The 25,573-nt window shown below is 45.7% G+C and overlaps 1 protein-coding gene across 3 annotated transcripts in view; it reads left to right on the plus strand.

The window, feature by feature from the left end:
* Positions 1–25,573, plus strand: part of AOPEP (aminopeptidase O (putative)) — a 502,851-nt gene that overhangs the window by 292,473 nt on the left and 184,805 nt on the right. For all 3 annotated transcript variants that reach the window (XM_075549788.1, XM_075549790.1, XM_075549789.1), the window contains exon 7: positions 650–756. In XM_075549788.1, the coding sequence (XP_075405903.1) occupies positions 650–756 (107 nt within the window). The remainder of the gene's footprint in view (positions 1–649; positions 757–25,573) is intronic.

The raw sequence follows: 25,573 nt of genomic DNA on the forward strand, positions 1-25,573 counted from the left end.
TTTCCAGAGTCTGTGAGAAAGAAGTGCCTGCCTGTACTATGGAACTGCTCCTCCCCAGCGGGCACTCTGACCCCTCCCTATGGAGGGGACCCCCAGCTGCTCAGCCAGTTCCCATGTCCCAGTGATAGCAACTGATCCTGAGCCCCAGGCCAGGGTGGGGGTTGGAGTACTGGCACACAGCCCCTCTGGTTCCGTGCAACAGAATCATCTGGGTTTCATTAGCAGGCCCCACTGTAAACAGTTCTTAACAAAATTGAGGACTGGGAAGGATGGGAGGGAGACGAAGGGGACCTTCCCCACCCTGCACAGAAAGACAAAGCAGGGAAGGGCTGGATGGAATCAAAGTAGAAACAGTCCCCCCATCTCCTCCCCCCACAAGCCAGCCCCTCAGGCCAGGCAAGGTTGTGGGGTGGGGGGCAGTGGGTGGAGGGAGCAGGGTGGGGGCCTCAGAGCGCTCTGTTGGTTCTTCATTGGTGGGACCCAGAGGCTCCTGGTCCCCTTGACTTTCCAGGGAGTGGGGAGCTGACGGTGTCACCCCTCCCTGGAACCAAAGCAGGCTATCACATCGGGGAGCTCTTGCCCAGGCCAGGGAAAGCTGCAGTGACTGTGTTTTGTGCATGTGTTTGTGTGTTTGTCTGTGGTCCAGCAGCTGGCCCCACTGGAGGCCCAGGAGCAACAAGAGCTGCGGGCCTGTGTGCGCTGGCGCCGCCTCCAAGAAGAGGTGCAGAACTCAGCAGAAGAGTTGCAAGTGCTCAGGTAAAGCCTCACCTTCGCTGGTCGCCTTCCCCTTCTGCTTCTCACCCTCTTGCCTGTGAGCCACTTCTGGGTCATCTGATGATCCAGATGACTCATCCTCCCAGAGATTGCTGTGTTTGAGTCTTCCAGGGGCTGGGCTTAGACTTACTTTCTGACACTCCTTCCGGCTTGGTGTCACCATTTAGGGGAAAAAAGGAACCACAACACCATCTATCTTCTGGACCTAATTGAAGCTCTGGTAGTCTCTTTACCTGGGGGCTGCAGGCATGCTTTGGAGGCCTGGCAGAATGTAACTCTTTAGACCCAGGGAGAAACCGCCTTAGGAAAAATCGCCAAGTGTTTAGTAGGAACAGATGGGTGTCAGGGGGGCCTTTTGTTTCGGGTGTACCCCAACAGGAAGCAGCCCCTGCGCACCCCTGCTCTGTGGGAGGATTTTGCTCCCGGCATGATAGGTTTGTTTGTTGCTTTTCGTTCATGCTGTGCCTTACAGCATGTTTAGGGTAACTCTTTGTCATACTTGTCACTGTCTGCTTTTCTCAGTGTCTTTACTGTTCTGTTCAGTTGCCAGCCTCGGATTGGCCTGTGCCTCATGGGGACCCCATCCCCATCAGAATGACACTTTGCCTGCTCCTGCTCCATCTCTGTGATGGGATCAAACTGCTGTCATCACTAAGTTTCACCGACTGATTTTTGAAAGTAGATTGCCAGGCCTTTCTTTCTAATCCACCCTACTCTGCAAACTCAGCTGAAACCCGTTCAGCATCGTAGCAGCAAGCCGGGAGCATTGGCGTACAGGTGGTGACTGCGTCTAAGGTGCATTGGCTAGAACTGTAGCTGCCTCCTGTATGGAAGGAGAGCATTTTGCCACTGATCATCACTACCTTGTCCTTCACTACTGTGAGGCCCTACCTTGTGCCTAGGCCTTGGGAGCACTAAGGCTTTATGGTGACAGAAACTGGGCCTTCTGCTCTGTCTGACCTGGAGTCACATGTATCAGCCAACAATTAGACAGGTGGGAAGGGAGGGCCATCCTGGGGGCTCTCCTTCTCCTCTCCCACTTTGGAAGGCCAGTTTGCCTCCTGGCAGAAGCCTGCCTTGGCCAGTTTTGTTGCCCTGTGCTTTGAGTTATCCTCCACTCCTTGTGACCACTGACAGAAGCTCTCCTCCAGACAGACGCCTGGTGGAAACCCACCATAGCCTGGCCTGACCTCCGGGTGCTGGCTACTGGCTGTGTGCAGCACTGCAGGATGAGGGTGTGAGACTCTGCTCTTCCCACAGAAAGGTCCCAAGTTTGCACGCTAGCCGGGCGGCTGGGCTGACTCACCCATTGTTCAGGACAACAGCGGTTGGGGCAGTGGGAAGCAGTGGGCCTGGAGCCAGGAGCCGTGTTCTCAGCCCAGCCCTGCTGTGTATGCTTCTAATTCCTCAGCAAATGTTTACTGGGCTCCAACCTGGTGCCAGGCAGGACATTTGCATAGGGACAGGGGGCTGAAGAGGACAAAGCCCCTGCTCTCAGGAGCTTCTATTTAGCAGAGGTCCCTGTTGCACACACAGATAATTCTAGTGGGGGGAGAGGTGGGATGGAACTCACAGTGATTCTTGGGGTGACTGGGGGACTTGTTGAGGAGGCAAGAGGCCGAGAAGGAGCCTGGTGGAGGGAGGAGCACCAAGACCCGGAGATCGGAAAGGGTTTAGCAGTGGAAGGAGCAGTAAGAGGCAGGCAGGAGCCGCACCAGGCAAGCCGTCCTCCAAGTATGGTGGGAGCAGCCGCAGAGCCTTCAGCAGAAGGCTGGCAATCGCCCTGCGTCTTACAGTGCTTTTCTAGCTGCTGTGGGAAATGAGGTGTAGGCAGCAGACGGGGACGAGAAGAGGCAGCAAGTTGCAGGAGACCATGTAAAAGGGCCTGCAGAGGCCACAGCAGAAGCAAACAGCAGACCATTTGGAGAGACATTTTGGCAGTAGAATTGGTTTTTGTAGAAAAGCCGGAAATGAGAGTGTCCAGGATAGGTGATGGTGCTATTTATTGATGTCGTGAAGACTCTTGGACAAGCTGACTTTGGAGGGAAAGAAAAAAAATGAAGATTTCCTTTTTGCATGAGTTAAACTTGAGATGGCCAGTGTTGCTCATTGCTGTTGAGTTCGACTCTGACTCACAGTAATGCTGTGCACAACAGAAGGAAAAGTTACCCATCGTGTACCATTTTCAAGACCATTGACATGCTTATGCCTGTTGTTGTTAGCTACTGCCTCCAACCTGGGGGGCTCACCTTCCAGGACTATATCAAATAATATTTTGTTGTAATCCCTAGGGTTTTAACTGGCTCATTTTCAGAAGTAGACCACCCACCCTTTCTTCATAATCTGTCTTAGTCTGGAAGCTCTGCTGTGTCTACAGTGGGTGACCCTGCTGACATGTGAGATGCCAGTGACATAGCTTCCAGCATTGAGCAATATGCAAGATATCTGAGTGCAACAAACTGATAGGCAAAACCAAAAAAACTCACTGCCATTGAGTCAATTCTAACTCATGGTGACCCTATAAGACAGAGTAGAACTTCCCCTATACTCTTCTAAAACGGTAACTACTCTGCGGGAGTAGAAAGCCTCATCTTGCCCCCTCAGACTGGCTGGCAGTTTCAAACTGCCAACCTCATGGTTAGCGCAATGTGTAACCCATTACACCACCAAGGCTTCTAACTGACAGGCAAGGGCTGGAAAAATGTTTTCAACTAGTCAATATTGAGAACTCTGTAGGATCTGCAAGTCAGGAGCCTCATCGAGAGGTTGGAATATTCAGCCTATCCATAGTATGATACTATGAAAGTCCATGTAGGCTTTGCAAACCAGGACACTGGGGGTCGCGGGACCCACGACAGAGAGTTAGAAAGGTTGACGTGACCGAGTCTGTGGATGCTCCTGCCCGAGAGGTGGTGTCAAATGACGAGTGAAAAGTTGCCTTTTGCTTGGACCACATCTGAGATGTTGGTGATCTTAGCATGTATGCATCTGCTTAGGAGGGACAGAGAGGAAGCCAGACCGAAGGGGCTAGAGGAGCGAAGGGAAGGTCAGGAAGGATACTCAGTGATCACAGACGTGTCAGAGAAAGTCTGTTAGGAAACACAGCAATGGTGGGGCGCAAGGAGAGAGTCAGAAGACATTTGTTTCAAGATGGGTGACACGAAAACATATTTGTGTGTGAACCACATCACTGTGTAAAACCCTTCACTGCTCAGTTTCCCCAACTAAGTGACCATCTATAGTCTGTAAGATTTTGATGCCTTTGGTTCTGTATGATTGTTGTCCTTTGAAGTCAGGGTGGAGAGCACCGTAGTTAACATTCGTTGATGCATTGTGTCTCCAAGTTCTAAGGCCGTCAGACTCGCTAAAGGAGAGGTTGGACATTGAACCTATGAATATTATGAAATTCTGAGCCCATTGAAATCACCCAGGAGAGGGGAAAGCAAATGGAGATGGAGAGGGATGGGAGGAAGACGAGGAAGCAACAAAGGAGCCTGGGAAAGTCACTTGTAGTTTGGGAAGTCACTACACATGTGACTTCCAGGGAGCTGTGACCAATCCAGCTTCTGACAGCCAAGATTTTCCCTTTGTCTTTGGAGCAGGGAGAAAGAATACAGTATTTTTAGACCCTTGTGCAAGAAGGTTTATTTTGGCATTTGTTTTTCTTTGTCTTATTATTCATAAATTGTTTTAGCCTAAATGTAGGCTAACTCTAAACTGACTTTTGAAAGACTTTTTCTCTAGCAATATGGAAAATATTGTTATCAGATACACTTATTTTGAACCTATGCTGAATTATATGTAGTCTTGCTTGGGTTTGCCTCCATAACCTAGAATTTGCCCTTACATGGACACAAAGAACCTAGAAATTATTGACAGCAGAAAGAGGAACAAGAATCACAAAAATCTGTTTCTAGATTTTGTGGATTTGTTTTCCCATGTAAAAAAAGACTTGGGAATGATGTCTCTTAAAAATAGCACCATGCCCAGAGAGACTGTGCTTCCTCCTTTTCCCCCCAGCCCGAGCTACTGGACAGCCCTGACGGGGTAGATCGAGAACACTCCAAATCTTGATACATGTCTTGACACAGGCCGCGCGTGGCCTGAAGCAGTGGAGCCGTGAACAGTGTTCATCTTTGAACTAGCCTTCCCCATGGGTTGACCCCTTCTTCCTAAAAATCTTCTCTCTTCTTGGTTTCTCAACTTCTCCATATTCCTGGCCAGTCCTTTCCCATCTCTCTTCGTGGTTTCACCTCTTTGCGCAGAAAGGCTCAACACAGTGGACAACAGGATGCGGTGGACAAGGAACAGAGCAGGGGGTTAAACACAGGGGGCTTAGTTAGTCTCTTTCCCCACCACTGCAACCCTACCTTCAAGGAGCTCAAAGTTGCATTTAGTGGTGTGTGTTTTAGCATGCAGTTTCCTATATACACTGCTATATCTATCAACTACTGGTATCCTAAGCCCCTGAGAGACACGAAAGCTGCCGGAAGGAAGTGGACGATAACAAGTGTTGGTGAAGATGTGCAGAAATTGGAAACCTCACCCGTGGCTGATGGGATTATAAAATGGTACACCCACTATGGACAATAGTCTGTCAGTACCTCAAAAAGCTAACTATAGAGCTACCTTGTTGTTGTTGTTGTTTGCTGTGAAGTAATGAAGCACCATCTGGCCCTGCACCAGCCTCACAATTGTTCTTATGCTTGAGCCCATTGTTGCAGCCACTGTGTCCAGCCAGCTTGTCGAGGGCCTGCCTCTATTTCACTGCCCCTCTATTTGACCTCTCATGGTGTCCTTCAACAGAGGTTGGTCTCTCCTGACGACAGGTCTGACATACGAGAAGTCTTGCCATTTTTGCCTCTAAGGAGCAGAAGTTCTGGCCATACTTTTTCCAAGACAGATTTTGTTATTGTTGTTGTTCTTTTGGCCGGTTTTGGTAATCCAGTTCTCCTTGCCAGCACCATAATTCAAATACATCAGTTCTGTTTTGGCCCTTCTTCTTCAGTGCCCAATTTCACATGCAGATGAGGGGGTCAGGGTCAACTTAATAACATCTCTGCTTTGCCACCCCTTAAAAAGGTCTTGTGCAGAAGATTTACCCAATGCAATACTTTATGACCCAGCAATTCTTGGGTATACGAGTCTACCCAAAAAGAACTGAAGGCGGAAACAAAACTCGATGCTTGTACACCAGGGTTCATTTGCAGCACTAGTCACAGAGCTAAAAGTGTGTACCAACAAATGATAAGGAAAATATGATACTGCCATACAAAGAAATGTTCTCTAATCAGATTGAGATAGGCTGTTCTGATACATGCTACAAAATCAATCTTGGAATATGATGCTGAATGAGACAAGTTAGTCACAAAAGGACAAATTTTGTATGATCCCATTTATATGACATATTCAAAATATGTATGTGCATAGAGGCCAGAATTCACTCGTGGCTACGCAGCTGGTAAAAGTGAGAGAGAGAAATGAGAAGGCGGTGCTTGAGTAATAGCGTGATGGAAATATGTGGAAGCAGGTAGTGATTGTCCACAGTTATTGTTGCCACAAGAAAACATTTTGATTATTTTTTAAAAATAGGTATCCTTGGATGAAGCAACTTTTTCTTTTGACACATGACAACCTTTCTCTGCTTACTTAAAAAGATGTTGGGAATAAAGAGAATGTATTGTTATCCACAGAGATAGTAACTGGATTGATCACTTCCAAGGCGCATGGCAGGGAAGGATAGAGAGGAAGGGGCAATGGGGAGGTAACAACAATGAGTATGAGAAGAAAATGTTCTGGAATGAATTGTGGTGGTGATCGCACAAATGCTCTTAATATGACTGCGTGATTGTGTCCGAGGATATGTGCGGTGTGGGCCAGTAAAACAGTTTGACAATAAAGAGGACACTGCGTGTTGTACTCATTGATACTGGGGTATGGACAAGGTGAGAAAACAAAGTAGGCAGTTTTGTTTGGCTCGGCCTCACTGATTTCATTGATTCATAGGCGCTGTCTCCCTTTTATCTGTCCTATACATTCCAGTGCTGGATCGTGGGCCTTACCAAGTCTCACTTGGATTCGCTTCGTCCTCAGTTTGATTTGGTTGCAGCTGATCCTGGTGTGTGCTTTTGCTGGCCGAGGAGCCTGTGGTGAGGCTGCAGGCTCCTGACATATGGCGCTTTGCTTGTCACTTCAGATTGTTAGGGTTCACATTCCTGACGCTAAGCCCCTGGTCATTTGTTTATTTTCGGATGCCCCTCCCATCTTCCGCTCTCCTCCAGCCCTGGGCAGAACCGCCAATAAGGCTTGACTTTACTGCTGGTGGCCCCTGTCCGGCCCCCTCTCCACGCGCTCTTGTCCTTAAGGCTTCCTTCTGGACCAGAGCAGCGCTCATGACTCTTGCCCAAGAGGATGCCGGGAAAGCTTCTATGTCTCTTGTCTCCCGGGCCCCCGCTCGATTCCGGCATCTCTCTAAGTGCTTTCAGTTAGCAGTCTGACAGCCCCCTCGGGATTGGAGAGCTACAGCATCGGGGTCGGAAGACATCTCTGTTGCTTTTTATTGTTTGTGATTTATTATCTCTTCTCCTTTCTTCTGAATTCATTGTTAATGTCAAGCTCATGCTGAGAAAAATGTTAAAATACATCATGCTAAAGAGGTGCTGACAAGCAGCGTCCGACTGGACTCTTCTCTTACTTGCTGCCTCCCCAGCTGACATGATTTTAGATAAATGAGGACCTCACACCCTGCCTTTCAAACCCTGAATACCTGGCCCATCAGTAACGAAGACGTCCCCCAGCAAGAGAGAAAGGAAGGCCGTGTCTGTAACTCTGTCCTTCATCCAAATGGAATAAATGCCATGTGCACAGGCTTGATGCCGAAGCACGAGACTTCCATTTAAAATATGAAGACTTTTTTCCCCATTAAAAAATCTACACAGAAACTCTCTCTTTATAATAGGTGAACTTTTTGCCTCTGAAATTTTTCTTAAAAGTTTCGCATCTAATCCTTGACTAATGTAGCCGTCTTTCCCACGCACATGTGGGAGCACGTCCCTTCTCAGCTCCGCCAGCCTGCCTCCTGGAGAGATTCGCCTCCCTGGAGTGCCCACTCCAGCCTGGCGGCCCAGTTGGCCCCTGCCGCTCCTCTTCCTGATGCCTGAGGGGGCAAGCTCTCCGGCCACGCAGAAGTCCCTCCATTATTCCCTGCCCAGCCCTTCTCTCGTTGTCTTCAGGGTTGAGTTCCAACCTTCTCCATTCTCCTTTCCCTTGCCTCCTGCCCCACTAGAAAATAGGACATCAGCCGTATTTTCCCTTGAGGTTTACAAATGCAGGCACGTCTCTGCACCCGTCTGTCGCGTGGTCATGCTGCGGTAGTTTGCTTGCTCACACTACGATGTCAGCAGTGAGTCCATGTTGCAAAGCTTTCTGCAGGACTTCTGAACTAGGATAAGTGGGTAAAAGGTGATCTACTTCTCAAATTGAGCCAATGAAAACCTATGGATCACAATAAAACATTACATGATACAGGTCTGGAAGCTGACCCCTGCTGGGAAGGCATTCAGCATCCACAGTTGGTGCATATAGTGACTGTGAAGCTAGCAGAGGATCAGGCAACATGCTTTTCTGTTGTACCTGGAGTCATAATCTGGAGCCGATTCGATGGCAATTAGTAAACAAAGCCCACATGCCCCCTTACCCGTTTCAGAAGCCCAGTGCTAACCTGTCAGAAATGAGGTTCTGTCTGGAGAAGTGGACTAGAAATGAGTGTGCCTTGACTCAGATCCCAGGATTTATAGCTATGAGTCAGCCTTGACTTGATTGATGGAAGTGAATTTGGATTTTGGGTTTTGAAATAAAATAAATGTGAGCTAAACTCGCCCCAGTTGAGGTGGAAGGAGAGGAGGATTCCTGGTTCCAGGGAGGAGGACCCACAGGCCAGGAAGGCTCAGCAGTCCCCGCAGGAGTTTACACAGATAGAGCAACAGTAACTCCGATTAAAGACTAGCCAGTCACCGTAATTCGCCAGACAATCACGATGGGGACCTTTCTTTTATGGGACTAATTGTTGCTTACTGAGAAGAGCAGGGGAGCCTTTTTAATTAGCTTGATGAAAACCAGTCACATACTTATTTTTCTAATACGAAATTTTTATTTAAGTTGAATATGCTGTATTTCTATTAACTTATAGTGCCTTTGTTTTAAATGTAAAGTCTAAAGCTTCGGTTTATTATGCATGTGAGTTAACTGAAAAACTATATCTTGGCTTGGGTCAGGCACACCTTAGCCATCAAAATTATATCTTTGCTTTTTAATGTCATTGTTTGGAGATACTTAGCTTCCCAAGTACAGCTCTGTGTTTATAGGCTAAATGGATAAGTCACTCTAAAGCTACTCTGACAAAGAGGCACAGAGAGCCTGCCAAGAACTGGTTTGCACGAAAATGATCCCAGAGAATGTGGGCAGGGTATCGGCATTGCCTGTCACAGCCTTGTCTGTGCTGGTGGCACGCAAGTCTCCTTTCTAGAAGATGGGATGTGAATGCTTCACCACCCACTTACCGTCTGTGCCAGGCAAGCAAAACCATTGATGCTTATATGTGTCCCTAGCAAGAAATGTGTATCACACAATGGCTCACCCAGCTGGAGATACAGGTAATTTCAGTCCTGTTCAAGTCCAGGACTCAGGTGTAGAACTGGAGGCTTCTCCTGATTCATGTTGTTACAAGAGCAGAGGAAGCAGGAAGCAGGAAAACCACAGGCTAGAGGATGCAAAATCAAGTGAATTCAAGGTCAGCAGTTCACTGATAGCTCCTGAGATCACCAGGCAATGTGGCCAGGAGGTCAGCGGACCACGTGCTGGATCCAGATCCAGCAGAAGTGACAAGCTTTCCCATGGAATCTGCTTTTTGGAAAAGCAAGCCACACCCGCAAAGGAATCTTTCTTCAAATTGCATCAAGGTTGTGACTTGGTAAAGGGGCCTGTACTCCATCGCAATTGCATGCTACTCACAGAGTCAGAATGTTGTGTTAAATCCCATTATGGAGTTGATTACATTGTATTAGATTGCACTATGGGGCATTACTGCCAAACTACTGAGAACCCTGACCCAGCCAAGTTGGCACAAAATCTATCAAGTCATCACTTCTTGGTTAACCTTTGGACATTTCAAACCGGCAATCCCTCTCCTCACCCTCATCTATTTATGTTGAGCTCATGGGCAGTACTACAGGTCCACTAGTACTGCAGGTCTAGCTTGGTCATCTAAGCTAGGAACTTGAGAATCATCTGACTCTTCCCTCTCTTTCATAGCGTACAAAAACAAAAAACCATTCATAATTCCAGGTCTATCCACTGACCTGTATGACTATCTCCCCACCGGTCCTGGAGGGGAGGGGGGGGTTCTGGAAACTACCCCTCCTAACCTGAAGTCTATTTTGAGGGCTCCTCAGGGGGTTTGTGGCTTGACTTTGCTCCTGTTACTGATCTGTTATGTTCCCTCTTGGTTCACCCCACTATGTGTGTGTGGAGGTGGGGGTGGTGTCAGACCAGACACACTCCCCATCATGTGTCCCCACTCTTTCCCTCTGTTGCAGTATGCTCCAGCAAGGGAACCTCATGTCTCGAGCTGTTGTCAGCCCTACAGTCCTTTCTGTGCCTTAGCAGCTCTGCAGGAACACCATCCTCAGGGCTTGTTGTACCAGTGTGTGGTCTAGTCCCTCGCTCTCTTTCCTTCTTGTTTTGCTTCTGTATGGGTGTGGCAGGCCAGCCCCTTCGTTGTTTGTTTTGTTTTGTTTTGTTTGTGTTTTTTCCCAATCTCAAATAGCACTGTATCCCTATTGAAAATGTCCTCCTCTTTTGCTGGCATTTATTCAATAGCAGTCTCGCACCTGTCACATTCATCCTCACTGTCACTGGGCACTACGTGATTCTGCCACATGCTGGCCTAAACTCTCAAGAAGTTTCTCCACGTTCACAACGAAAGTGTCATTCTGCTTAATATGGTGGACAAAACCCCACAGGACACAACACCCTCTCTTTATCTAAACCACCCCTGGCTATTCCTCATTTCCCCTCCAGGTGCTCCAAATAACACAAAATCCTACTACCAGACTATTCTTTCTTAGTGCTCATATTTGGGGGGGGGGTTCCCCCACTTTGTCTAAGTCAGGAATATTCCTTTCTTGCTGCATAACTACAAATTATCATGACCCAGCATGGTTCCTACTGCCTTCCAAGAGAGTCCCAGACCTTTACCATAGACTCTCTGGTTATACTTCCTTTTTGCTCTTGCATTATTTGATGAGTATCTTCACATTTAGAATAAACTCTATTAATTTGCCAATACTTGGCCACTTTTGACCTACATAAATAGGAATTTCGTGTGGCCCAAACTCGACCATTTTGCTCTTCTGGCCCATCAGCCTCAAAGGCTGAGACTGTGTCTCATTCATCTCTTTATACCCGGCTCCATTCACAGTGCCTGGCAGTGAGCAGGCACGCCACAAATGGGGAAGAAATGAATGTCATGGATGATATGATCTCAGTCCTGGGGTTCTTTGTGTGTGCATTCTAGACTCCACCCTGAAAGTTCTAAGAACAAACCTTAATGTTGGCAGAGTTAGTTGAAAAGGCCATTGGGATGAGGTGAGACTGGAGCTGGTGTATTAAGAAAAGATAACTCTGACATTAATGTGGATATGGAGAAGGGCACTCAAGGAGTCAAGTCTGGAAGGCTTAAGAACGAACTGATTATGACAATGTGCAGAAAGTTAAGAATGAGTTTATTGGCTAGGCCTCCATTTTCAGGAGCCTGTGAGATTGAGGGCAGGGCAGGTAACGACAGGCTAAGTAAAGGAGTTACTAAGATGTCGAATTTAAGAGATTATATGTGACCATCATGACAGTGGGAACTATTTTAAGTTCCAAGAATGACATAATGAAAATGGATTTCTGCTACAATTGCCCAGTTTTGGGGACAATGGATGACCAAAGATACAGAATCCAGAGGCCAAAAGAAATTCAGTGGCGGTTTCAGGAATTCCTTGCTTGGCCCACGGCTCTGACGGAGTGAGTTGCACACTTGGGGTCATTCACAGTGGATCGAAAGGCTTCTTATAATGCGCTTTAAAGTTGTCCCGGGACTGGCACTTGAAAGGAGTTGCTTGAATCTTTGCGTTTCGTGAAGCTTGTTTGCTAAGACTTTGAAGACAATGAAAGCCAACATATCTAGCTTCTCTTAGGTCAAGTCTTGGTCCGTTCTGCCCTTTTAAAAGATCTAATGAAGACACGGAGTCCTTGGGTGGTTGGAGGCTGGGTGGTTTTGAGTCAGCTGCTAGATACCTCAGAAAAAGACCAGGTGATCCATTTCTGAAAAATCAGCTCTTAAAACCTCTCCAGAACACAGATGTCCTGTGCCACACATGCTGTTGCCATGAAGGTTTTGTTTGTTGTGTTGTCTCAGGACGAAGACCGGAGCTCTCCTTCTGTCTTTGAGTCTCAATCTAGCACAATAATATAGTGTTTGTAAGAATAAACTTTGAACTGGGGGCGGCGGAGAAGGGGGAGTTATTGTTTAATAGGTACAGACTATCTGTCTGAAATGATGAAAAACTCTGGGAAGAGATAGTGGTAATGTGAGCCAGGCCTCATTTTACCTGAGATTGGAAGAGCTAGATGGTGCCCCCTCGACCACCACTTACCATTCTGTCCATGGTCACCATAAATGGTCCCAGATACAGTAAGAGAAAAATATAGAGCAAAATTCACACTTAAAAAAAGACAAAGAAGAAGAAGCAGACAAAGAAAAACAGGAGGGAACAGATACCCCTGCAACTGTGGCCCTGAGACACGCTAAAACTAGATCTGAGCCTCTGCCCTAAGATTGCCTTGTCGTGAGACTGCAGATTGACACGCAAAATAAAAGACACTCCCAGCAAGATTGGTGCCCTACTTCAAAACCATCTTATGAAACCCAGAAGCCAACAATTGCTCAGAAGCAAAGATGAAAAGGTAGGAAAGTGGGCAAATGAAAATACTACAAATGGCATGAACAGAACGCAAAGGGCTACATGTGCCTCTTCGTGACATATGTGATTGATCCGTTTGTGTGGAAACTGTCAAGTTGAAACCTAGCTTCCTTTGTATCCTTCCACCAAAAATTCAGTAGCATATTATTTTTAAAATCAAAGAGAGGTGCAGGTGATAGTCTGTGCATGTAACTAAAATAATAAATTGTGTGTCACAGATAGGAGTGGGCTTCAAAAGTCCCTGGGACTATTGAGGGGAAAGATCATGAACTTTCTTAAGGCCCTTGGTGTTTTACTAAGAAAGAAAGCGAGTGAGAGGGAGAGAGTGAGAGAGAAAGCCTTGCACTCAGCTGCCAGCAGTTGAGTTCTGACACTCATGCTGTTTGCTCTTGAGAAAATTACTTAAACTTACTGAGCTTCAGTCTCCTCAAAGATCTTCTCTCATTTCGGGTAAATGTGATTTAGAAGGCGCCTGGGGATAAATACACACAAGTCCATCAGTGGTTTTTCATGACACCCAGGCAGTTCCCACTCATAATGATTCCATGTACAACACCACACAACTCTGCCCAGCCCTGGGCAGCCTCACAGTGCTGCCCTCTGGACGCACTGCTGCAGCTCATGGAGGGCCTTCCTCTTTCACTGACCCTCTGCTTTGCCAAGCATAAAAGTGGCTTGGGGGCATTATCTGACCCACTCTAACTTCACAAGGGGTGAGGAAGAGACTTCCCACCAGCATTAGCCCAAGACCCATTGCTCTGCAATACAGGCCAGACAGGTTCCATCCTTGACCCTTTTCCTCAGTTCTGACACCAGCTGTCCCTCCCAAGGCGCACTCTGTCTTCGTAGCATTCAGCAATTTTTTGCAGTGCATACTCAGAACTTACGGATAATACTCACAATGTGGGGCTTGCTAGGGGAGTAAAAGATGATGAAGATTCAAAATCAGGCTGCAGTTCTTCTATCCAGAGAGCCTCTTCTCCAGCTCTTGGCCTCGTCTGTGGCCCACGGCTTCTGGCTCAGTGTTACAAAGCTCTTTTAGAGTTGCCGATCATGTGCCAGAGGCAACGTTCTCCACCAGCAGACCTCCTGACCCAAAGCACTCAGTTTCTTCCTTGTGTGGGCTAGGAAATCCGCTGCTCTGTCTCCTGTCACTGCTCTTGTCATCTTTTTGTGACACTCTGCTGTCACAGCTTTCAGTCTCCTGGCTCAAGTAGATTCAGTACGGGAATCTTGGGTCCACGGGACACACTCCACTCTGGGCTCTCCTTTCTTGATTGTAGTTGCCTCCTCTTCCCTCCTCTGGGATGGCTGAATTTAATCCTTGCAGGATGGCAAAACTGCCCAATCCCCATAATTTGGGTCCCATATACCTATGCCTTATTTGCAAGGTCACACTCAACAAGAATGCCATCCACCCGCCGTATTTACATTAGCAAGCAATCCGGCCCTCCAGGCACTGCATGCTCACTTTGTCTTACCCAGCCAAATGGTGGGAATTGCAAAGATTATGGCAAGAACGGCATGCCGAGTAATTTGCTCTACTACACTAAGGATGCTCTGGGAACTGATTCTTCTGGCTAACATTTCTGAAGTATGTGAGACAAATTCTCAACATCCTTGCTTATAAGAAGCATTCTGGTTGTACTTCTCTCTAAATAGATTTGTTCACATTTCTGGAAATCCACAGATTATTCAATATTCTTTACCAAAACAATAATTAAAAGGTACAGATTCTCTGATCTTAATTCATTGTCCAGCGTTTACATGTATATAAGGAAATTAGAAATACCATTTACCCTTAAAATACATCCTACTCATCAAAGTGCCATCTTTGCTTTTGGACACTTCAAAGACATCTTTGTCAGCAGCCTTGCCCAGTGTACCAGGTCATTGGACGTCTTGCCTTGCCACCTCCACGGACATTGATGAGGGGCTGATCAAATCATTGACAACTTCGATCCTCTTGCTCTCTGTCATGCTGCTGCTTATGTGTCCACTTGTGAGGATTTTGTTTGCTTTATGGTGAGGTATCGTCCAGACTCAAGACTATGATGGTCTTTGCTCTTCATCAGTAAGTGCTTCAGGTCCTCTCATTTCCAGCAAGTGAGCTTGTGCCATCTGCATATTGCATGTGGCAATGAGCCTTTGGCCAGTCCTGCCTCTGTGTTCTTCAGAGAGTCCCGTTTCTCAGGCTACTTGCTCAGCACACAGAGTGAGTATGGTGGAAACACACAACCTGGGCATACACCTTTCCTGATTTTAAACCAGCTTGTTCTGTTCAAACGATCCGTGTACAGGTTCCACATGAGCCCAATTAAGTGTCCTGGAATTCTCATTCTTTACGAGGTTATTCATAGTATGTTATGATCCACAGTTTTAGCATAGTCTGTGGCTTGGTGTAGTCAATAAAACACACATAAACATCTTTTTCTTCTGTGCTTTCAGCCAAAATCTTTCTTGTGTTAGGCATAATATCCCTCATTCTAATCTGACTTCTGTATCTGGCTTGGATTTCTAATAATCCCCTGTTGATATTCTGCTGTAACCAGTTTTTAATGATCTTCAACAAAATTTTATTTGCATGTGATATTAATGGTATTGCTTGATCATTTTTGTGTTCTGTTGGATCACGCTTCTTTGGAATAGGCACAGCTCTGGACAGCTAGTCAGTTGACCAGGTAGCTGTCTTTCCAATTGCTTGGCACAGACAAGTGAGCCCTTCCAGTGTTGCATTAGTTTGTTCGAACATCTCCATTGGTGGCCCATCAATTCATGGAGCTATATTTTTTGTAAGTGCCAGCGGTGCACGTGGACTTTGTCCTTCACCATCAGTTCTTGATCATATGCTACTTTCTGAAATGGTTTAATGGCAACCAATTCCTTCCTTTCTTTCTTTCTTTCTGTACAGCGGGTCTATGTTTTCTTTCCCTTTTCTTTCAGTGCTTCCTGCAAATGAGTTAGAGCACGTAGCAAAGGCTGAGTAATAGTAATTGCCATTGTAGAGGTTCTCAAGTGGCTGTATATTGGCAGTTCCGTGTGATTCAGCCTCTTGTAAAACAAAACAAACACACCGCATTGCCTTTTGTCAACTTGGACCCATAGGAGCCCTATAGGGCAGAGTAGAAGTGCCCCCACGGGATTGCTAAACCTTTGATCTATCTTTACAAAAGCATTCTGCCATATAGTTCTCATAAGGAATGGCTGGTAGATTCAAACCAGCCCTTTTAACTACTCAGTAAACATTAACATACAGTCTGTATCCCCTGGCACCTGCTAGATACTCTTGAAATGTTTGTCAAGCAAGTGGAAAGGGATATTAGGACCCAGCATCCACAACCAGCCCCACTTGTTCCCCTTTGGGCTCCCTATTATAGTTTCCTCTGGCCTGCTCCAATTTCTTCTCCTTCACCCCAGGCCCTGAAGCTGGGTCCATCTAGTTCAGTGCTTGACAACTAACCAAATGGTTGGCAGTTCATACCCACTGAGAGGCACTCCAGTAGAAAAAGTTCGTTGGCAGTCTGCTTCTGAAAAGTCCCAGCCTTGAAAAGCTCGTGGAGAAGTCAGACTACATACATGGCATTACCATGAGTTGGAGTCAGGTCAACAGCATCAGGTCTTGGGTTACGGGTACTATCCTTCCTGCTTCCTGTCTCTTTACCACCCACAACCTGGAAACACCTACCTTTCCTCACCACTGGTGGAACACCTTAAAGGTTCACTTTAATTTTTAAAAGCATCAATTAATTTAAAGTCATTAATTATATTTTTAAGTCAATGTGAACTTCTTAAAGGAAAGCTAAAACCATTTTTTTAGTAAAAGAATGGCTGGTTATAAATGGAAAAGTATGACATTATCTGTGTGTGTGTGTGTGTGTGTGTGTGTGTGTAAGTTAAATAAAGATATTCACACTAGTAAAACTTGGGGCAAGAATTAGCAGGGCACTACTTCTAAGACAAATTGGATCCCTCCTGACACTTACTTCTGGTCTAATCTCTGCATAAGGACTACCCAGCCTCCCCTCTGGATCTGGATCGTTTCCTGGCCTCTGTGTATAATCTGACCATGGCCAAGAATGAAAGAAGTTCTTGCGCTTTAAGATTTCACCCCCAAGCTCTTGACCACTGGCCCATCAGCATGGCGCATGCCCTCCCTAACGGTTCCACGCCTGTAGCTTGACTTGCCTACCCCTCGCCTTCCTCTCCCTCCCACTCCTGGGATCCCTTCCACCTCTTTCTCTGCCCACTTCTCTTTGAACAACACTCACCAGCAGAGCTAGCGAGGTAGGTTGTTTTTACCCTTTCATGATGGGAAGGGACTATACCTGAGCCAACATTTTCTGGTAAAAGTTAAGGGTCTTAACTGGCCAGAAAGAAACTCTGCCCTTTCCTGTTTAAAAGCCCAGCTCCCCACACCCTGAGAGCCGCCCACTCAGTTCCTGTTTCCTGTTAGAAGGACATCCTCAGTGCTATGCTCTTTTCGAGAGCAAAGATGACAGACATGTCCTGAATAATGGAACTCCAGTAACCTTCCCTCTTCATCTTTCTAGACTGCTGCCTGTTTACTCAGCACTCAGCGGTTTCTAAGGGAAAGAGAAATTCTCCTCTAGAGACCCCTAATTATATGTTTACAGTACATGGTGTTTCATATTTGTCATAACTTTTGTTGTTGCCGCTATTGAGTTTGTTCCAACTAATAGCAGCCCTGTGCACAACTGAGCCAAACCCGGCCTGCTCCTCTGCCATCCTCAGTCTTTGCTGTGCTGGAGCCCTTTCTTGCAGCCACTGCCTCGATCATCCTATTGAAGCCCTCTTCTTTTGGGATCACTTCTGTTTTTACCAAGCATGAGATTCTTCTCCAAGGGCTGGTGCCTCCACATAATATGTCCAAAGTCATTCCCTTACAGAAGGGTCTTGGGGAGGAGATGAGCCAGTCAGGGTGCTGTGTAGCAATGATGAAACACATAGCTTTCCTCTAGTTCTTTAGTGCTTGCTCCCCCCACTATCAAGATCCCAATTCTACCTCACAAATCTGGCTAGACCAGAGCATGTACACTGGTACAGATAGGAACTGGAAACAGGGAATCCAAGACGGATGAACCCTTCAGAACCAGTGGTGAGAGTGGCAATACTGGGAGTAGAAAGGGGGAACCGATCACAGAAATCTACATATAACGCCCCCCTGAGGGGATGGACAACAGAAAAGTGGTTGAAGGGAGACATCTGACAGTGTAAGACATGACAAAATAACAAGTTTTAAATTATCAAGGGCTCGGGAGGGAGGGGATGGGTTGGGACGGGGAAAAAATGAGCTGATACCAAGGGCTCAAGTAGAAAGCATATGTTTTGAGACTGATGATAGCAACAAATGTACAAATGTGCTCGGCACAATGGATGGATGTATGGATTGTAATAAGAGTTGTATGAGCCCCCCAATAAAATGATTTTTAAAATAATAATAATAATAATATGTCCAAAGCCTCATAATCTTTGCTTCCAAAGAGTATTCCAACTATATATCTTCCAAACCAAATGTGTTTGTTCTTCTGGAATTTGATGGTGTTGGTATTTAGTAGCATTTTTAATATATGGAAAAGCATAATGAGTAATAAAAGCAGTTCATAATTACAATATAGATAACCATGTTTCATTATTTTTCTATAACTGAAGGTACAAACTAGGACAACTTTAGAAAGGAACACAATTCCATCCCAACCACTACAATTTTTCACCTTAGGTTAGTCAATGCTGGCACCTTCTGAATCTTTCTGAAACTAAATTCCATGAGAATGTGTACAGACTTCTGTATTGCTGGCCTGTGTGGCACTGGCTCATTAAAGCACTGTATGCCTTTCACTAACACTACTTTACTACAGAATATTTTTCTCAAAACTAATTCGTGTGCCTAAATCAATTTATAATATTTAAAATACAACAAATAAACAAAAAGCCAAAACTCATTGCCATCAATTCAAATCTGACTCATAGCCCAGTCTTTATGAAGCCTATCCTCAAGGAGTGGTAGGTGGGCTTGAACTGTGTTACACTTGATCGTAGCGAAAGGCCGAGAAGCAATTGTTGCCCTTGAGGTTTTCAGCTCAGCTCCTAACCCATGACACCATCAGAGCTGATCGTCTAAAAACAAAACATGGGAAATAAGCCTCCAGTGAACTCCCTCTCTCCACAATTGAGGCCGAAAAGGGAAGTGGGGGCTCAACCGAGCGCAGCAGAGCTGAGTATAGAAGATCCAAGGCCTAACGTTGACTTAAAACTTCACCAGCAGATTCCCCTCTGTGATGCTTGCTGGACCTGATCTGGTTTCCAAATTTTCTGTATTTTTGGATTTATTGTTTCATTTTGTTTTTGTTTGTACATATTAGAGGGTATCTCAGAGGCGTTAGGTCACTGGGGGCCACCCTCTTGAAGTTGTATTGTTTATAGGTATATGAAACCCAGGATTGATGAGCCGATAAAGACAGCAAGTAGAATAAGCGACTCTGGAGGAGGGGAACAGTGGTGGTGGCAGAGGGCAGAGAGACAGTGTAAAGGAGTCCGTGTAGAAAAGAAATGCTCAGAAACTGTGGTAGCAAATGTACAATTCTGCTGGATGTGATTGAACAATGGAATTATATATTAATTCCCCATTAATACTAATAATAATGAGATTCTAATTACTATTAAAAATAAACAAACATAGCTAACTGCCATTGTATTGATTCTGTCTCATTGCCACCCTATACAACAAAGTAGACCTGCTCCCATGGGTGTCTGAACCTGGAACTCTTTAGGAGAGAAGAAAGCCTCATCTTTTTCCTGAGGAGTGGCTGGTGGTTTCAAACTGCCGACCTTGTAGTTTGCAGTCCAATGTGTAGCTCACTATGAAACTAGGGCCTAATTCACTCTTCTTTTTGTCTATTCCCTGAGGATATTGTACTCTCTCAGCCAGTCAGAGATGTTCTTTTTCTTGTTCTTGTTCTTGGTGCCAGGTGCTCTTGAGTCCATTCCAACCTATAGCCACTTTACTCACAACAGAATGACACGTTGCAGTTCCTGGGCATTGTCACCACTGCCCCTATGCCTGAGCCCGTTGTTGCAGCCACTGTGCCAGTCCATCTCCTTCAGGGCCTTCCTCTTTGTTGCTGCCCCTCCACTTTACCAGACATGGTCTCTTTCTCCAGGAACTGGTCTCTCCTGAAAACATGTCCAAAGTATGTAAGATGAAGTCTCACCATCCTTGCCTAGAAGGGGCACTCTGGCAGTAGTTCTCCAAGACAGATTTCTTTGCCCTTTTAGCAGTCCATGGTACTTCCAATATCCTTACATAGCACCACAATTCAAATGCATCGATTTTCCTTTGGTCATCTTCATTCAATGCCCAGCTTGTACATACATATCAGACGATCAACAATGCCCTGGCTTGGGTCAGGAGCACCTTACTCTTCAAAGGAACACCCTTTAATTACTTGGTAGAGGTCTTCCAGAAGCCCTGGTGGCCGAGTGGTTATGTGTCGGGCTGTAATACACATGTGCGGGAAAAAAAACATTGTGGGAAGAAATAAGATATCTAAATAAATGTGAAAACAGCTTGTGTGTGAATGGATTGGAAGACTTAATATTGTTAAAATGGAAATCCTCTCTAAACTGATCTGTAGATCCTATGTGATCCCTATTAAATCCTAGCTGCATTTTTTGCAGAAACTGATGTGCTGACACTGAAATTCTTATGGGACTGTAAAGGACTTAGATTAACAAAAACACTTGCAAAGAGACCAAAATTCAAGGACTCACACTTCCCAATATCAGATTCCTCCCCCCACCCATGTTCTCTCTCAAATAATTTTATTGGGGGCCTTAATAGCTCTTGTAACAATCCATGTATCAATTGTATCAAGCACATTTGTACATATATTGCCATCATCATTTTTAAAGCATTTTCTTTCTACTTGAGCCCTTAGTATCAGCTCCTGTTTCACTTCCTTGCCTCTCCCTCCTACCCTAGGGAACCCTTCATAAATTATTATTATTTTCATATCATACACCATCCACTGTCTCCCTTCATCCATGTTTCTGTTGTTTGTCTCCCCTGGGGGCAGCAGGGTGGTGGTGGTGGCTGGTAATACATTGATCACTGCAATGGTTTCCTCCTGCTCTCCCTTCTTCTCCTCTCTCCTCCCCTCTTCCCCCTACCCTCATGGTATCACTGCTCCCATTACTGTTCCTAAGGGGGCTGTCTGTCCTGGATTCTGTGTGTCGAGAGCTCTCATCTATACCAGTGTATATGTACCAGTCTAGCCAGATTTGTAAGGTAGGACTGGGGTTATGACAGTGGAGGGAGAAAGCATTAAAGGCTAGAGGAATCGTGTATTTTGTTGGTGCTACAGTGCGCCCTGGCTGGCTCTTCCCTTCCTTTTGACCCTTCTGTCAGGGGCTGTCCAGTTGTCTGCAGATGGACTCTGAGTCTCCACTCCAACCCTCTTCATTCACATCGATATGATTGTTTGTTAGGGATCTTCTGATACCTGATACCGGTGACACCTCGTGATCACCCTGGCTGCTGCGCTTCCATGTGGGCTTTGTTGCTTCCCTGCCTAATATCATATTATACTTCAAAGTTACACTAATTACGGCAATGTGATCCTGGCATAAGGGCCAACATATAAACAGTGGAATCGAATTGAAAATTCATGAGTAAACCCTTGCATGATTTTCAGCAGCAGTGCTGAGACTTTCAATGGGGGAAAAGAACAGGCCCTTCCAGAAATGGTGCTGAGACAATGAGTAACTACATGCAAAAGGATAAATTTGACCCTCTGCTTTACACCGCAGGAGCGCTGGTGGTAAAGCGGTATATTAGGCTGGGTTGCCTAGAGAAACAAAACCAGTGACTCTCATGCACGTGTTAAGAAAGAACTTTATATTAAGAAGTCATTTTGTATCAAGAAAGCATCTCAGCCCAGCCCAACTCAAGTCCATGGGTGCTATGTTAGCAGGATGCCTCTTCAACCTTGCATAGCTGCAGTCTGATGATGCAGAAAGGCGAAGCAGAAGAAGGGAGATCACAGGCTGGGGAAGTCAAGGTGGATGGGAACATGGCAGGTCACTTACAGCTTGGAGGTTGGCTTCCAGGGTCAGTGGGCCACATGGGTCTGCCCCTCGAGGCAGGCCTAGAGTTTACTCAAAATGGATCGAAGACCTAATTGGCGAGGTAATATCTGGAACAACTAGAAGGAAACGGAGGTCTAACTCTTGGTTGCTTTGAAGTAGGCAACATTTTCTTACACCTGACACCTACAGACAAAAATAAATTGGACTTCATCAAAATCAAAATTTGTGCTTCAGAGGACTCCACCAAGAAAATGCAAAGATATTTCTCAATGATATGTTTGATAGTGGACTTCCACACAGAAAATATAAAGAACTCCTAGAATTCAGTAATAAAAATACAATTAACCCAATTTTACATTTAATGAAGGCTCTCACTATAGAATAGACATTTCTCTACTGAATGGCCAAAAGTATATGAAAAGATGCTTAGCGTTACTGTCGACCTGGGAAATGCGAAGCAAGCCTTGAGGAGAAGCCACTTTATACCCCCGAGGATGGCCTCATCCAGCGCTTCTCAACCTGTGGGTCGTGACGCCTTTGGGGGTCAAATGACCCTTTCACAGGGGCGCCCAAGACCATTCGAAAACACATTATTTCCTATGGTCCTAGGAACCAAGACGCCGCTGCTCCTCTGTCTGTTTCCAGGGGGATCCGCCCACATGCAGATCCGTCCACCTATGAGTACCCGACGTAAAGACTGTTACCCATACTACACCATGCTTCAAGACAAAATTTCATTGTCATTAGAAATAAATATTTCACAATATATAACTACATATTGCTTTTGTGATTAGTCACTGCGCTTTAATTATGTTCAATTTGTAGCAATGAAAATACATCCTGCATATCAGATATTTACATTACGATTCATAACAGTAGCAAAATTATAGTTATGAAGTAGCAATGAAAATAATACTATGGTTGGGAGTCACCACCACATGAGGGAGTGTAGGAACGGGTCATGGCATTAGGAAGGTTGAGAACCACTGCTCTAATCAAAAAGATAATACAAATGTTGATGAGAATGTGGAGAAATTGAGGCCTCATAAACCTTTGTTAGGAATGTAAAATGGTATAGCCTCTTTGGAAAATAGTCTGGCAGTTCTTCAAAAGATTAAGCATAGGGTTACTGTATGATCCAGCACTCCCATTGCTAGGAAAACAAAAATATATGCCCATCCAAATTCTGGTATATGAATATTTATAGCAGCATTATTCAAAATAGTCCAAACACTGATCAGCCTAACATCCATTAACTAATAACTGAATAAGCAAAATGTGTTATATTTACTCAATAGATTATTATTCATTCACAAAAAGGGGTGAAGTACTGATTCATGGCATGAGGTTGTAACTAGAAAACATATATTAAGTGGATTAAGCCAGTCACAAAACACTGCATATTATAGGACTACTTAAGTGAGGGCCCCAAATAGGCAAATCTATAGAGCCAGAAGTAGATTGGTGGTTGCCTGGAACAGAGTGAGTCAGTAGTGGGCTTGGGTTTTATTTCAAAGTGAGGGGAAGGATAAGAGAGAGGTTTGTACAGAGGGTAATAAACATGCTCTAGAACTAGGAGTGATGAAGGTCACAGGGCTGAATTGAATATATTGCTAGTGTTGTATTTTATTATCCCTTTTCAAAAAGCGTTAGTTCGGGAGCAGATGAAGGGGCAGGAGGAGAGAGTGGAACACAGCCTGGCCCACCAGGCTGTGATGATGATGTTCCTGAGTAGAGCAGCCAGTCCACAGAGAGAACAACATGGCTGGCCCCACTATGAGACATGATGCCCCTCAGTGACTAAGGGCGATACAGGGGACAGCACCGGAGACACAGTGTGGGATTTGCACCTGACCTGATCCCACCACACCGAGGCAAATCACTGGGGGAGTGCAGCGGAACAGCAAGGGAATGGAGTGGCAAGGTCCCCAGGGAATGCTGAAAGTAGACTTTGGGGCCAGGGCATGGTGCCCCAACAGATTGGACTGGAAAACGCTCCTAAGGGCCAGCAAACGATCCCTGAACTAACTACAAGCTTTTCTCTTGTGAACTGTTTTGTTCTGTTCTTTGTCAGTGGTTTGTTTTTGTTGTTTTGTTGTCAGGTTATATACTGTTGCTTTGTTTTCCTCTGTCTTGTTTTCATTCATGTTAGTGTCTCCACAGGTCTGTCTGAATAGGACAGGCTGGATGAACTATCTGGAGGAAAAACAACGGACTGAAAGTTCCGGGGGGACTTGGGGTGGGGAGGTAGGGGGGGTAAGGAAGTGGTGTTAACAAACACAGGGAAAGGGAAAAACATGGGACCCCAAATGGTAGAGAGGGGGAGTGGCAGGCCTGGTGGGAAATGATCAAGGGTAAGGTTGCTTAGAGAAGAGGTATACTCTATCCCAGGTGGCGACGAAGCATGGTAATAGGGCAGGAGGAAAGTCAAGGGAGATGGAGGAAAGAGCTAGGAGTCAAAGGGCATTTATGGAGGCCTAGACAAAGACATGTACATGCAAATATATATAGGAGGATGGGGAAATAGATCTAAGTGTCTATATTTATAGGTTAAGTATTAAGGTGGTGGAAGGACCTTGGGCCTCTACTCAAGCACTCCCTCAATGCATGAATACTTTCGTTTATTAAATTGGAACTCTATGATACTCACTCTCCCGACACAATGGCTAGAGCCAAAGTGGGTGAACAAGTAAATGTGGTGAAGAAAGCTGATGGTGCCCAGCTATCAAAAGAGATAGTGACTGGGGTCTTAAAGGCTTGAAGATAAACAAGCGGCCATCTAGCTCAGAAGCAACAAAGTCCACATGGAAGAACACACCAGCCTGTGTGATCGAGTGGTCCCGAAGGGATCAGTTACCAGGCATCAAAGAACAAAAAATCATATCATTGACTGCACACCTCCATGATAGGATCGCTGAAGACAAATGGGTGCATAAGCAAATGTGGTGAAGAAAGCTGATGGTGCCCGTCTATCAAAAGATATAGTGTCTGGGGTCATAAAGGCTTGAAGGCGAACAAGCGGCCATCTAGCTCAGAAGCAAAAAAGCCCACATGGAAGAAGCACACCAGCCAGTGCGATCACGAGGTGCTAAGGGACCAGGTATAAGGCATCATGCAAAAAACAAACAACGATATAAGTGTGTGTATATATGTGTATATGTATATATATACCATATTAAATGAAGGCGGAAGTGCAGAGTGGAGACCCAAGGCCCAAGTGTCGGCCAATGGAGATTCCCTCATAGAGGCATTTAGGAGAGGAGATGGGTTAATTAGGGTGCGAGGTAGTACCGATGAAGAACACAGATCCTGGATGCTTCCTCCCCCCAACTACCATGATCCGAATTCTACCTTGCAGGGCTAGATAGGGCAGAGGCTGTACACTGGTACATATGAGGGCTGGAGGCACAGGGAATCCAGGGTGGATGATACCTTCAGGACCAAGGGTGTGAGGGGTGATGCTGGGAGAGTGGAGGGTGAGTGGGTTGGAAAGGGGGAACTGATTACAAGGATCCACATGTGACCTCTTCCCTGGGAGAGGGACAGCAGAGAAGAGGGTGAAGGGAGACGCCGGATAGGGCAAGATATGACAAAATAACGATGTATAAATTACCAAGGGCACATGAGGGAGGGGGGAAAGGGGAGGGAGGGGGAAAAAATAAAAAAGA

Source organism: Tenrec ecaudatus, chromosome 5 (genome assembly GCF_050624435.1).
Source record: "Tenrec ecaudatus isolate mTenEca1 chromosome 5, mTenEca1.hap1, whole genome shotgun sequence".
In the NCBI taxonomy this organism is placed as follows: domain Eukaryota; kingdom Metazoa; phylum Chordata; class Mammalia; order Afrosoricida; family Tenrecidae; genus Tenrec; species Tenrec ecaudatus.